The sequence below is a fragment of the Periplaneta americana genome, chromosome 12, assembly GCF_040183065.1.
Source record: "Periplaneta americana isolate PAMFEO1 chromosome 12, P.americana_PAMFEO1_priV1, whole genome shotgun sequence".
NCBI lineage: Eukaryota > Metazoa > Arthropoda > Insecta > Blattodea > Blattidae > Periplaneta > Periplaneta americana.
Genome location: NC_091128.1, coordinates 44,813,922 through 44,829,275, shown reverse-complemented (window position 1 = coordinate 44,829,275; position 15,354 = coordinate 44,813,922). Strand labels below are relative to the sequence as shown.

At 34.2% G+C, this 15,354-nt stretch overlaps 1 protein-coding gene across 35 annotated transcripts in view; it reads left to right on the top strand.

The window, feature by feature from the left end:
• Nucleotides 1-15,354, top strand: part of para (sodium voltage-gated channel paralytic) — an 873,489-nt gene that overhangs the window by 765,343 nt on the left and 92,792 nt on the right. For all 35 annotated transcript variants that reach the window (XM_069841227.1, XM_069841234.1, XM_069841226.1 and 32 more), the window contains 3 exons: nucleotides 1,037-1,210; nucleotides 9,735-9,897; nucleotides 13,123-13,310. In XM_069841227.1, the coding sequence (XP_069697328.1) occupies nucleotides 1,037-1,210; nucleotides 9,735-9,897; nucleotides 13,123-13,310 (525 nt within the window). The remainder of the gene's footprint in view (nucleotides 1-1,036; nucleotides 1,211-9,734; nucleotides 9,898-13,122; nucleotides 13,311-15,354) is intronic.

Sequence of the window (15,354 nt, the reverse complement as noted above, 5' to 3'; positions counted from 1 at the left end):
TCACCACTCCATATATCCTTTGAGGCAGGACTCTTTCAACCTGATAGATTGGCCAAAGCTAAGCTAACCTTTCTCTGAAGTTTCACTAATCCAGTAAATTATTGTCTTTCAGTGCTCTTGAAATGTAGGGATCCTTCTCATTCATTTTGTTCTTTACATTTTTCCACAGACACAAATCACGCCGTGAATTTGGAAAAGGAATTGTCATTTTCATCTAACTTCTAGTCCATTAGCACCTGATCTCCCTATTCCTATTATCTAAAACAGAACCTCTACTTTTTGTTTTATGTATAATCCTTCATATCGTGGTTCTGTTGGGAACAGTGATATCAGAGAATTTTCTATTGAATATTTTTCTTCTTATATTGACACGACTTTGTTCTGACTTAAGTATTCTATATAAATTATGTTCGTATATTTTACCATTTGATTGCAACTCATCAACTTACTTTTCTTATGGAAGTAACAGAAAATTTATCTGGATTTGAAATATACGTGACCTGCAGTATGTTAATTTTCTCTGGAATTAGGAAGCGTTATGCTTTACCAAAAGAGTTGCTGCATGTTTCCGAGGCGTGCTTACAGGTTGTTGCATAGTTTAAAAAATACTCAGCATTACTTTATAGGAATGCTCTACGTTGTTGAATAAAAATACAAACAAAAAACTGTGGTTAAATCTATCAAAGATTGTGAAATCCACTTCAGTATTTACTAATTATAATTATATCCTAGAATTATTTAATTGTCACATAATATCATTTAGCCTCTTGGTTCTGAGTGGTTACCTAACATCTCAAATTTATTCAACATGTCTGAATAAATAACTTCCAAGCAGAAAGGCTCACATAAAATATAATTGTATTTTGTGTATATGTGTTCGTTTAGCTTGTATAATGTTGTTTACATTAGTGCCTCGGTGAATTATCCCATTAGTTACACATTTATACCGAATTTATTACTGCTTATTTCAATTAGTAAGTGTATTTCCATCTATTGAGTGCTCAGCAACAATGATAACATTTGTTATATTCCTTAGTTCTTCACGGCGACCTTTGCCATTGAGGCAACCCTCAAGCTGATCGCCATGAGTCCGAAGTATTACTTCCAGGAAGGATGGAACATCTTTGACTTTATCATTGTTGCACTTTCCTTACTGGAACTTGGACTTGAAGGCGTTCAAGGTCTGTCCGTATTGCGGTCATTCAGATTGGTAAGTAGGCCTCTAAGTGAAATTATACGAAGCGTAATCAAATGAAACCTGTTTGTCCCACTTCAAGTGGTCTGTTAATCTTAAAGTATGATCAGTTGGTATGTTGCGTGATAGTCTCCTTGCAAGAGCAATGGTGAACAGATTGGCTCTATACAAAGAAAATGTGTACATAGATGGCATCCCAAATCCGTCCAAAGGTGACCAGTGAGGGGTGATTCAATTCTTAACAGCAGAAGACTCTAGGGATTCCACCTTACAGGCCCAATTTAAAAAATCTGAAAAAATCTATTACGGTACTGGTTGTTCTGTATGGTTGTGAAACTTGGACTCTCGCTTTGAGAGAGGAACAGAGATTAAGGGTATTTGAGAATAAGGTTCTTAGGAAAATATTTGGGACTACTAGGGATGAAGTTACAGGAGAATGGCGAAAGTTACACAATGCAGGACTGCACGCATTGTATTCTTCACCTGACATAATTAGGAACATTAAATCTTTTGAAGAAGTGGAGAAGTTCAAATATCTTGGAGCAACAGTAACAAATATAAATGATACTCGGGAGGAAATTAAACACAGAATAAATATGGGAGATGCTTGTTATTATTCGGTTGAGAAGCTTTTATCATCCAGTCTGTTGTCAAAAAATCTGGAAGTTAGAATTTATAAAACAGTTATATTACCGGTTGTTCTTTATGGTTGTGAAACTTGGACTCTCACTCTGAGAGGGGAACATATGTTAAGGGTGTTTGAGAATAAGGTGCTTAGGAAAATATTTAGGGCTAAGAGGGATGAAGTTACAGGAGAATGGAGAAAGTTACACAACACAGAACTGCACGCATTGTATTCTTCACCTGACATAATTAGGAACATTAAATCCAGACGTTTGAGATGGGCAGGGCATGTAGCACGAATGGGCGAATCCAGAAATGCATATAGAGTGTTAGTTGGGAGGCCGGAGGGAAAAAGACCTTTCGGGAGGCCGAGACGTAGATGGGAAGATAATATTAAAATGGATTTGAGGGAGGTGGGATATGATGATAGAGATTGGATTAATCTTCCTCAGGATAGGGACCAATGGCAGGCTTATGTGAGGGCGGCAATGAACCTCCGGGTTCCTTAAAAGCCAGTAAGTAAGTAAGTAAATCCAGACGTTTGAGATGGGCAGGGCATGTAGCACGTATGGGCGTATCCAGAACTGCATATAGAGTTTTAGTTGAGAGACTGGAGGGAAAAAGACCTTTGGGGAGACCGAGGCATAGGTGAGAGGATACTATTAAAATAGATTTGAGACTGGATTAATCTTACACAGGATAGGGACCGATGGTGGACTTATGTGAGGGCGGCAGTGAACCTGTGGGTTGCTTAAAAGCTGTTTGTAAGTAAGTATGTATGTGACTTTTAATTTGTTCATATACTTAAAGAAAACTCAAACTGTGCATAGATTCTGCAGTGCTGAAATGGTTCAAGAAACAACTACGTACGCTATATTTTCCTGATGGTCTGACACCTCCCCGCACTCTGGAATGCCTGTGTGAATACAGGCTTTTTCTGAGGAAACCTACTGAACACAGGTATCCAAGTTGATGGTATCCATTGCCTCTCCACACAATGGGGCCTGTGTGAATGCCATGGAGATTTCTTCAAAGTAAATTTAATGCATTAATGTATCCTGAAACATTCCATTTTCTATATCTATCATACGTTCTTATGTAGTGGCCAATCCCCCTTCCTTGTACTCTACACCATTGAAGTTATTGCAAGAGTAGATATATGACTGAACAACATATCATCTGTGTGAAAAGATTTGATCAAACTGGAAGCTTGAGTACTATGCAGAGAGAATTTAGAGTTCAGTTTGGCCATAGACAAGCTCCAGCGACATCAACAATGACATGATCTGCAAGAAAAGGTCTTATTTGCATACCTGGAAACATCACACGGGTATGGGAAGCACCTGTGGTAAGCTCAAAGAAATCCATTGGAATAAAAGCAACATCCATGTACAACATTATCCGGAAAGACTTATATATGCATCTCTACAAAATTCAAATGTATCAAGTCTTTTGGACAGAGTTATTGTTTGTGATTCATTTTCCCATTTCCTCTATAAAACATCAGCCATTCTTGGTAACATTATGATTTTCAGATTAAGCATGTTTTCACCTTAGTGGCTAGTGGCACATCTGGGATATTGAGAACCCACACAAAATCTTTAAAGTATTGCTTTATCCTCAGAAGTGTTTTGTGTGGTGCATTATGTATTGTGTCAGAATTACTAGACCAATATTCTTCGATGGTACAGTTAAAACTGAACATTATCTATAGATCCTACAAGAAGATTTTGTTCCAACTCTTCAAGGCACAGGGATGAACGTGGATGACGCATATTTTCAACAAGGTGGCTTACAGCAAATGCAGTTCTTCACATTTTCATGGTACAGTAATCTCTAACTGGTATATGGAACGATTTCATGATTTTGGATGGATTTGGCCTTAAATCCTTATGAGTTTCTTTTATGGGTTTTTTCTGAAGGACGAAGACCTTCCAGAATAACCTTCACACAAATTGAGGAATTTGATTCAAACTGCTGTAGAGGAGATTCATAATGAAACTCTCGAAGAAATGATGGGTAGTTTTCATTGATGATTGAATATGGTGTTGGCTGCTGGAGGTTCTATTGAAAATGTTTTGTACGTAGCATCAAATTTCCAGCCTCCATAGATCAGTTTAAGTTTGTTAAAATTTTATTTTGTTAAGTTTTGATTTATTAATATTTCATTGTTTTATTGAAATTTTTATTAAATGATTATTTGTTTGTAATTATGATGAAATTAGTAATTTTATGTATTTATATTTATGAAATTTTTGTTAAAATTTTAAAAGGAACTAGGCAAGGATGTTATTCTCGTATGTTTATCAAAAACGTCTTTTCTTGTACTTCAATACCAAAACCATCAATGTATCTAATGTTAACAGCTAAAATATAATGATTTAAATGTGTTACGTCTTTTTGTAAAGACCCTGTAAGTATCAACTACAGCCACAAAACAATCTACTATCAGCAAAGTACAGCGTATTCATCAGACGTACATGATATGATGTTAATAATATAATAATACTGCTACTGAAGCCCATGTGTGTGAGTACAGATTCAGCTTAAGGTGATGGATTTTAATAGCGATAAAAATCTTTAGTGTGGCTTCTTTCGAAACATAAGTGAAATTCGGATACCTTTGTCGTAGATTTAAGGTACAGAAAGGAACCCTGTTTCTAAATGAAAGGACTTTGGCAAAATTTACTGGCCTTGTCTTGGTGTGTCAAAATTCGACCCTGAGTTGGGAACAATGGGCCCATATAAATTGTCTTAAGTTCACATGGATTTATATTATTTCTCACTTGTAATTCAACAATCATTACATATATCATTATAAAACAGTAATGCTTACACACTGTGCTTTTTTTTCTGTAGAGAAATGTGGTGGAACTCTGCGTAAAATTTATTACAGTGGCTGGTGAAATTATTAATGCCCAGTGCATCAGGATTTCAAGATCTAAACAGAGTTAAAAAAAATGTTAAAAACATGATTAACCCTTATTTACTTTCACATCTTAGTGCACTTCCAAGAATAAATAGGTACAAAATAAATCCATGTTAGTATGACTTTAGTTGGTTTAACAAAATAATAAATTGGTTTGTAACAAAGGTATTTACTAAACTACTCAAAGTATTAGAAGATTTTCCACAGCATAGCCATTTCTTCAGTATTTTCTCCTTTCCTGTTCTATTCTTTCTTGTGGCGTCTGTTGCAGCATGACTGCCTTTTAGTAACCACGATTTAACATACTTGTCAGAGTTGAAGTTCATCAAAGGAGTCGCAATAATTCTAATAAGAGGCAGGTTCCTCATGGCATTAATTAACAGGGATGATCTCAGTGGAGAGACTATGAAATTGAGTTGGGAAAAGCTTCACAATATATTGGTGGCGCAAAATTCGAACATTTTTTGGTTCTGTGTTGAAAAATATAAAAAAAAATTCCAGAATGGCATTCTGGCACATTCCACCAGAAAAAAAGCACTGCTTACGCACATATCCACTACCATTGCTGTACTTAAAAGTTTATTCATCCAGATAGGGCAGGGGTTCCCAAACTGTGTTTCACTTCTTTATCTGAGGCATCATGGCTATAAGGAAAAACTAAAACTTATAATGTAGTACAATGAAACGCAACATGTAAATTTTCAAATGTGTACACATTCATTTTGTAATATTTTTCTCCAGTAACAGATGAACACAATGGGTCGTTTACAGCAGATCCACAATCAGTCTTCACTACTGCTGAATAGGAACAGTTAATTGGCGTTTCTTCAGAATCCATGCTGAAAATGGCATTTTTTTTCTGGGACTCCGGATGTGAAGAAAATGGATTTGCTGCAGTAGTATACAGTATAAATTGTGCAGCAAAATCGAAATTCGGACCGTCGTGAGGATATTGACATGCCACGCAGAAGTGAAGTCATCTGTCTCGTCTCAGTGGCTCAGACATCTGCGTGTCATGTGGAGGAGAGGGTTTCGAGCCCCATCCCAGAAATTTTTTTATTTTCTCAGTAACATTAAAATGGAATTTTGCAGAATCTTGGAGACCGTTGTTTCGGTTTTTTTAACAAAAAGTGGAATAATTTCTTCACAACTCCTATCGGTTTTATATATATATATATATATATATATATATAAAAGTGAATGTGGGTATATATGTATGTGTGTATGTTCTCTCTACAAATCTACATGCTTTGACTGATATGTGCCAAAATTTTGCACATTTAACCTTCATAACCAGGAGAATAATATAGGCTATATTAAAATTGTCCAAATGGACGTTAATTTAATTAAAAATTAAAAATGAAAATAAATACAATCAAACATTCATGTGTAATACTAAAATTCCATCTTCTGTAGTGAATTTTTCTTTATTATTGACTGTTGTATTCAAAACGACTTTCACGAGGTCATAGAAATTATAACACGAAATTACATAACAGTGTTGATACATCATGAAGGCCAAAATCTAGACATTTCATGCAATAAGTATCTTTACATAGTCCAGGACCGTATTATGAATTTCTCGATGCAGTTGTAGATAGTGAGCAGGGTGTGTTATATTCAACTGAATTCTTGAATTCTTTGATATTACAATGATTGCTACCACATAATTTAATGCTTAATATTGAATCACCAATAGTTCTATTGCAAAATATTGACCCACCAAAATTATGCAATGGAACAAGAATTGGTGTGAAAAACTCGAGCCAAACGTAATAGAAGTGGCGATATTAACTGGAAAAACGAAAGGAGAAGATGTTTTTATCTCACGTATTGCTATGATACCCACTAACATCCCTTTCGATTTTAAGCAATTGCAATTTCAGTGCGACTAGCATTTGTAATGGTCATATTAAAATCATGCTCAAGGACAGTCACTCAAAGTAGCAGACATTAACTTAAAAACTGCGTGTTTTTCACATTCTCAACTATATTTTATACAAAGGAGTGGAAGAAAAAAAGGATTTTACACATATCAAAAAGCAATTCAATGATAATTTTGTCATGTTTCTAATGTAGTAGATTATGTGAATGTAAGAGTATGTAATACGACTGGAAATTAATTTTAAAATATACGTCTCTCAAAATATTGTTGTTCATGTTCGAAAATGTGTTATTGCGAAATTCTAGCTGTATAATCACATCACTAATATTAATCCTTATTTATTTTCACATCTTAATGTATTTTCCAGAATAAATACAAATTAAATCCGTGTCAGTATAAGGTCACTCAGTTTGGGTTAACAAAGTAATAAATTGATTTGTGTCATAGACATTTTCTACACTACATACCAATACTCAAAATATTAGAAGATTTTCTACAGCATAGCCACTTCTTTAGTAGTTTATTATATTCTATTATGATCTTTCCTTTTCACGTTTATTGCAGCATGACGGCCTTTTAGCAACCACAGTTTAACATACAATAACAATAAAAAGAACACTTGGTCATAAAACAAGGATAAATTTATAAATAAAATATTATAAAACAATGACGATTCCCGTGTTATTGTATGCAAGTGAATCATGGACATTGGGCAGAACTGAAAAAAGGAAAATTGAATCGGTAGAAATTAGGTTTTTACATTCAGTCACTGGATATTTCTTATTGAAATATAAACGAAGTGAAGACATAAGAAATGAACTGAACATATATAAATTGACAGAAAAAATTCAAGAGAGGAAAGCATGTTATAAGAATCATGTAGAATGAATGCAACATTGCAGGGTTCCGAAAATTATGTTGGATTATCATCCACCTGGGAAAAGAAAAGTTGGAAGACTTAGAAGATGTTGGTTAGATGATTTTGTTTAAGGAGGACGGAATGGACTGTAAAGATTCAAACTTGTAGAAAATCAGAGCTGGGCAGTATTTGAAATACATTTGTATTTTGTAATTTGTAAGGATTTTGGAAAGTATTTGTATTTAAATACATAAAATTGATGTATTTTGTATTTTAAATACTCAAAATACTTTCTTCTTCTTGTCCTTCAAGTTTTGGATTTGGATTTGAAGAATGAACTTTTGTCTTATTTGCCTATCCATTTCAGAGTGGTAGCCATACAATTAGTTTCCTTGCCACAACTAATTTCCTTAATGCCATAAAGAAATCTCTAACAGCATCAAGGATCCATCACCCAACACTTACCGGTACTATATATTCAGCATTATGGAATGCGTCTAGGAGACTCAAATCCTCAGCAATTATGTCAGATGTCTTGAAATATTCATTAAAGCTTCCTTGCCCAACTCGATGGAATTCTCTTTATGACTCAATTTCTCTAATATTGCAATTCAAACATGATATAAACAGTATATGTGAAAAACTGGGATTGCCAACCTTCAAAGATGTTGAGTTTCAGTACCTTGAAGAATATTGTGCAGTTCTGAAGTCCATTGCCGTAGCCCTTGATTTAATGCAAAATAAGAAGACGTGCTATTATGGCCAACTTTTGTCCACATTAATTTCCCTCAAAAACAGATTACATATTCTGTTATCTAGTAATCTACGCCTTCTATTCCAAGTAACTCCAATCCTAATAAGTTCACTTTCATCAAGATTTAAAGTGATGTTTGATCTGATCCCAGAAGCAAATTGAGCTATTTTGGCAGCTTGCTTCCACCCATCATTTGAGATGAGATGGCTACCTGACACTGCCTCACCAAATGATAAGAAGAGGATACAGAATATGTGTGTGAAATCAGCTGAGCAGTTGTCTGCTACATCTTTGGTCAGTTCAGACAATGAAGACTATGAAAACAATTTTTATGTTTTCAACTCAAGTACAACAGACTTTGAAAGGGAAGAAGGAAAAGAACTTGTCTACTGCGAAGTATGAGCTCATACAATTCTTCAATGGCAAAGGGACAACCCTGTCCTCTCTAGAGAATTACCCAACAGTGAAACAAGCTTTTATAAATATAATACAAGCTTGTGTTCCTCTGCGCCTGTAGAAAGACTGTTCTGTTTTGCAGGATTTATTCATTCATCAGCAAGGGGATCCTTATCTGATGAACTTTTTGAGAAACTGTTTTTTTTAAGGATGCAGTAATTATTCAGATGTAGCATAATTTCATTGCTGACTGGGAAAAGGAAGAATGTCCAGTTACAGAGTTTACATAAAACATCGAGATAAAAATACTTTTAATGTTAATATAATATTTTAGATGGGAAGATAATATTAAAATGGATTTGAGGGAGGTGAGATATGATGATAGAGACTGGATTAATCTTGCTCAGGATAGGGACCAATGGCGGGCTTATGTGAGGGCCGCAATGAACCTCCGGGTTCCTTAAAAGCCAGTAAGTAAGTAAGTATATAATATTTTAGATTTTCAGTAATATTCTTATTTCTTTATATATTGTATCGAGTGTTTGAAATACAAATGTATTTTGAGTATTTAAAATAAAAATGTAATTTGGTTAATTTTTTAAAAGTATTTTGTATTTGTAATTCAAATACTATTCTTTGAAGTATTTTGTATTTGTATTTGAAAAAGTATTTCAGGATGTCAGTATTTTGCCCAGTCCTGTAGATAATGACGATGATGATGGTGATGATGATGATGATGATGATGATGATTGTAATAAGAAGCAGGCTCCAAATGGTGTTAACTAGCAGGGATGATCTCAGTGGAGACACAATGAAGTGAAGTTAGGAGAACCTCACAATATTTTGGTGGCGCAAAAATTCGAACATTTCTCGGTTTTATGATGAAAAACATAACAAAAAGGTGCTGGAACGCCGCACAGAAAAGGTGATATGTGAAGGGTGGCGTGGTCTCAATAAGTTTGGGAACGCATGAAGTAGGGTGTTATTACCAGAAGTAACACAGTCAAAATAGAACAGTATGAATAAGAATTTGTGCTGATTGTTTTATCTTTGTGTCACATGTATTAATAACATGGTCATTTTCTTCTGCAGTTGCGAGTGTTCAAGCTTGCTAAGTCTTGGCCGACGTTAAACTTGCTCATCTCTATCATGGGTAGAACAGTTGGTGCTCTTGGAAACTTAACCTTTGTGCTGTGTATTATCATCTTCATCTTTGCCGTCATGGGCATGCAGCTGTTTGGGAAAAATTACTTCGGTGAGTGTACTTTTATTAAGTTAACAACCATAAATTAGTACGGTAGTTTATAGGGCATCCAAGATATGATAACAAGAAGAAATTGAACTTTCCCTTGTATCTATACTTCCCCTTACCAGTAACGTCATTACGCACTATTCTGGGGGTCTAAGCCCCATAAATTTTCCCATAAACAGCTTTCTTTGAAATATGCTATGGTTAGTGGTCTAGTGGCCTTCATTGTACCCAAAGTTCGCGTGTCCATAGCACGGCTTTCTTTGAACGAAAGTAAAGCTGGAGCTGTTGTAGATTCAAGGTACACTGACGTTCAAAGATATCTGACACGACTAATCAATAGTATCGATAATTTGTTGATGTAAGTGTGGATTCCTTAGTTATTACTAGGGACCGGATTTTTATGTAATACCAAGGTGTGAAATATGTACATATTTATGTAAGAAAAATAAGCTGAATATGTACCAAAATATGTAAAATCATGAAAATATTTAATATCAATATCTGCGCTGGTTTGTATTGTTAAGCCTAGATATTTGTAGTCTGGTACAATTTTTAATTTTCTGTTCTTCATGACGATTTCTATTGTTTCTGGTGCTCTTCTGCCGTTCCTGAGCATCATCATTTCTGTCTTGTCCATATTTATATCAAATTTGTTTTTATTGCACCATTTTACCATGATGTTTATTGTTTCTTGTAACTTTGTAAGGTCTTTAGACCCTACTACTATGTCGTCCGTTTATGTGTATGGAATTATTCCCTTCTTGATTTTTACAATACAAAGTAGTTGTATGAGAAAGGCTGCCTTTTGTTCACTCATATTTACAGTGGGCGGTAAGGGGTGAGTGCCTCTTTTACTTCCTGGAACTAAGATGTTATGTTTCGTCCCAAAATATATCCTTTCTTGGGTAGGTAAAAAGGCTTTTTAAATCTGTGTATTTCAAATTGCAAACTTCCCCAGCAGAAGTTTTCTTTTTCCTTTTAAAGAAGTAAAAATGAATAAAAACCCCTAAATATGTAGATTTATGTAATACCAAGCCATAATATGTAATGTGGGGTAAATATGTAAAAATATGTTATATCAACTTTTAATATATTAATGGTAATTACAAGATTCGCAAAGATTTGTTATTTATATACGGTTAGGTTGAAAGGAATATAATATGTAATTACATAAAAATCTGGTCCCTAGTTATTACTTCTATGAATAAATGGCTAAGATAATAGTCACTGTTGCTAGTCGTAGATAAATATACCCCTGTTATAGAATTCAATTTTTCAGTCCACTCTATTAATTATAAAACAACACTGAGTTTGGCTGGAAACCGCTGTTATTGTCTATTAGAAGAATAATTTATGCTTAATCTACATAATAATTTTCCCTGACACTTTTTAACAGCTCCCAATAATGGTGCCACCTATTGAGAACTAATGGAACTCTTTCAAAGTTTGTCAATTTTTCGTAACTTTGGTTCTGACTCATCCCATTGTAAGAAAGTTCGCTTAAATGATCATAAAATCTTAGGTGGGATGCCATGGCAACATTTACCATCCATTCATCACCCGGGTTAAAATTGAAACTCCGGAAATTGCACAACAGATAATCCCATAGATCTTGGAACTGAGACTTCCAGTTCATTTAAGCAATTGGTTGTGACTGTATCTCAGCTTGAGGACGAAGAAAGATGGGGAGAGTAGACTGCATGAAAACGCAGTACTGGGTAGTAGCTTATAAAATCCTTTGTCTGTTATATGACTAGTTAAATTTGCCAACTCCAGTGAGTCCTACGCATTTTAAATCGTTGCCCTGTCCTTGAGATGTGTAAGTAGCCAAGTGTTATGCTTGCTTATTTCCCTCCTGCTAAATTTTCTTAAGCTCTTTAAGTGAGATGCTGTGATAGAAGTGAGACAGGTGGGCTTTAGACTAGGAGCATAGGCCTACATAAATTTTAAGAACCCCTGTAAAGGTCACGCACACTGTGTACTCTCCATTCATCTTCCCTCCTTTTCTCAGTCATTGACTCATTGATCGCATTTCTCAAGCATTTTCCTTTACTTCACATCTCTGCAATGCTTTGTCCTGCTGTATTTTTATTACAAGATCTCTGTATGAAACAACATTTACAAAAATAACTTACGAAAAATAGTTACGTTGAAGTGATTAATATTGTGCCAATAGTAGACGAAAAATTAGTTAATAAAACATTCACTCATATTATTATTTTATTACTTCAAACTCAGAATTAAAAGTTACATGATATTCAAATCAACATAAATTTCAAAGATTATTTTTATTTCTGTTGCTTTGATTATGTGTCATTATCACATAATATGCATTAAAGATAAAACGTATCTTTGCTATCAAACAAAGTTCTAAGCTCTCTCTCCTTCTCTCCCTCTTTCCCTCCCTCCCTCTCTTACTCTCTCTCTCCCCTCCCTCCTGTCCCTCCTCCTCTCTTTTTATACGCGTAAAACATTTCTGTACTTGATATTCGAGAAATCTGGTCACAATTTTTGTTAATATAATGATGTCATCCAAAACTTAACAAAACATTCAATTTAATTTTAATTTAATAAAAAAATATTATTCGTACACAAATGATGTGATTAATAAATGCGGAGAGTATGAAGACAAAAATAGTTAATTTAACATAGTCTAATTCTAAAGTACTTAACTGTGGTATTAATTTCCGAATGAAATCAATTTTCAGTAATGAGATTCTTATTGTTCACTGCACTATCAAACAACTTATTGCCGTCATACTGACGTGTGAATTGTTTCGACTTTCAGTTGCTTGTTGTCTCGAAGTAATGAAATAAAAGAAGTATCAGATTTCTAGTTTAAGCCTGAAACATCCTTTAAATCCCAACAATGTTCACAATTAACATTCTGGAACACCATAAACGTTTCACCCAGTTATTTGAATCCCTTGCCACTTTTTACCCTAGCCTTAACCTGATAGCGAACCATTGAAACTTACCCATCTTTCAAACATTTACAGAAACGTAAACGTATTTTTGCTTTCCATATCTAAAACTAATTAATTTTAAATATTGTGCGTGGACACATTCAGGTGCCAATTCTTGCATTATATATAACTGAATTTTCAAGGGAAAGCAGTTTAATTAATGATTGAGATCTCGTTTGTAGCAGCCTCAAGTGCACAGTTTTGTTTTCTGAATTATTACTTAATTAGATAAGTTGCATTAATTTTTTATTTTTATCTGCAGACAACGTGGAACGTTTCCCAGATGGAGATATGCCAAGATGGAACTTCACAGATTTCATGCATTCATTTATGATTGTGTTCCGAGTGTTGTGTGGGGAATGGATTGAGTCCATGTGGGATTGTATGCTTGTTGGAGACTGGTCCTGTATTCCATTCTTCTTGGCTACAGTCGTCATTGGAAATTTGGTTGTAAGTATACATGCGCCGGTAGAGATATACATATATACCTTCGGAGCTGATCTATGTAAGTCTGTGAAGTATGGTATCATCGTTTATTTGTGATGTATTTTTAAACTGTTATACCAATATAAAACTATTGTACGATGAAATAAATCTAGAAAATTATTTAACATCATTATTGAAAGCAATGAAATAAACAGCGTATTAGCAGTTTATATTTTATTGGTTTTTTTACGTTGATATTTTTTGCGTTTTTGTCTAAGTTGTCTTTATCTAATTCCTAATGTTATGGATATTATAGAGAGAATATCATGGAAATGATAGCCGTCCAAATCTTGGATTTATAATATCGGCATCCTAATCAATTTAAGTGAACAAAAAAGAAAATGTAAATTAATGTTAAAAAAATACATAATGAAATTTTAAAAAAGAATATTCTGTGACAAGATTTGGTAACTATCAAAACGATAAAAATTTATTGAAAATAAATAATATACATTGAATATTATAAAGATGAATAGAGATGATGATTGATGATTTTCAATGAAGATTTTAAAATGGTTGATGCAATTGTCTGAAGAGTCTTATCAGGAACCTTTAATTTTCTGAGGATCTCCAATGTAAATTTGGGAATTGTTCCTCGCGCACCAAACATAAGTCCAATGACATTTCAATCTTGAATATTATATTTATGACTGAGATCATCACAGCATGGAAGGTAAATAACGCGTTTCTCTTCATGTACCTGCTTTGGTTGATCTTCATTAATTTCGAACCTTACAGTGGGGTCAAGAATGAGACCAGTTTTTTTATCTTGGTCAATTATGATGATGTCAGCACGCCGTGTAGATCCTTCTGTAGAAAGACATTGAACTTCCTCATAAACTTCGTATTCACCATGTTCCCTTAATGTGTTAGCAGTTATTGAGCGGACTATGTTATGTCTGTCAATTCGCAGTAATTCGCCCTGAGGGCAGAAACCTAGCACATGGGGTAACATTCATGCTCATTGCATCTCCTGCAATGGGTATTGCTAAGGCTTCTACCGGGGAGAGATCTAACTGTGATAACATTGGTGCTCATTTTAATGGCCTCTGTCCATTGGCCACAAGATAGACCTTTCTTATTCTAATACTTACTACAGTTGTTTTGTCAGATGATTTAATTTTTATAAAAGTCTTTGGATTATTATGCTTGCTTTAAAAAGTGACAGCATCAGTAGACAATTTATTCCAGCACCTTTAGCAGATATTTTCATAAATAACACAGATAGAGTAGACACGCATCCAGAATAATGATAATAATAAATACGTACTGTAGACAATATATACTGGCACAGATACGTAGACAACATTCTAATTCTATGCACACGAAATAAAAGACAGATTGAAGACTTACACCAATACATCCAAACACTACAATACACTAAACACTAGAAACTGAGAACAACAAATCCATAAATGTCTCAGACATCACAATAATAAGGTAGATAACATTATATAAGAAACCAACAACAGTAACACACAACACAAACATCCAGCATTTCGATCCATGATACACAGATTAATCAATATAGTACCGAAGGACCAACAGGACTATAACGAAGAAGTACACGCAATCTAATATATAGCACAAGAGAATGGATATAACCCCAACATAATAGACAACAACATAAAAAAGACAAAACATAATCACAAGAAATAAAGAAACATAAACACAAGATACAACATTTCATTTAATTTTCCAACAACATTTCATTTAATTTTCCATCATCTATAATTTACCAATGTTTGTTTACTTGCATTGAAAGGTTCGATTGTATTGTTAAGAAATCACCTGAGATAAGACAGTTCATTGTAATTTTTTTCTCTTTCTTGCATTGGTTTGCTATTCATAACAAAACTAGGGCCTACCCATGTAATATGTACTATTCAAATTTTCTTTTGTAAACGGTACCTATACTTTGTCATCTAGAATCCCTGTTTAGGGAAAGTATTTAATAATAATACATCACACTAACATATTGAAGCAAAAACACGTAGAAAATTGAATC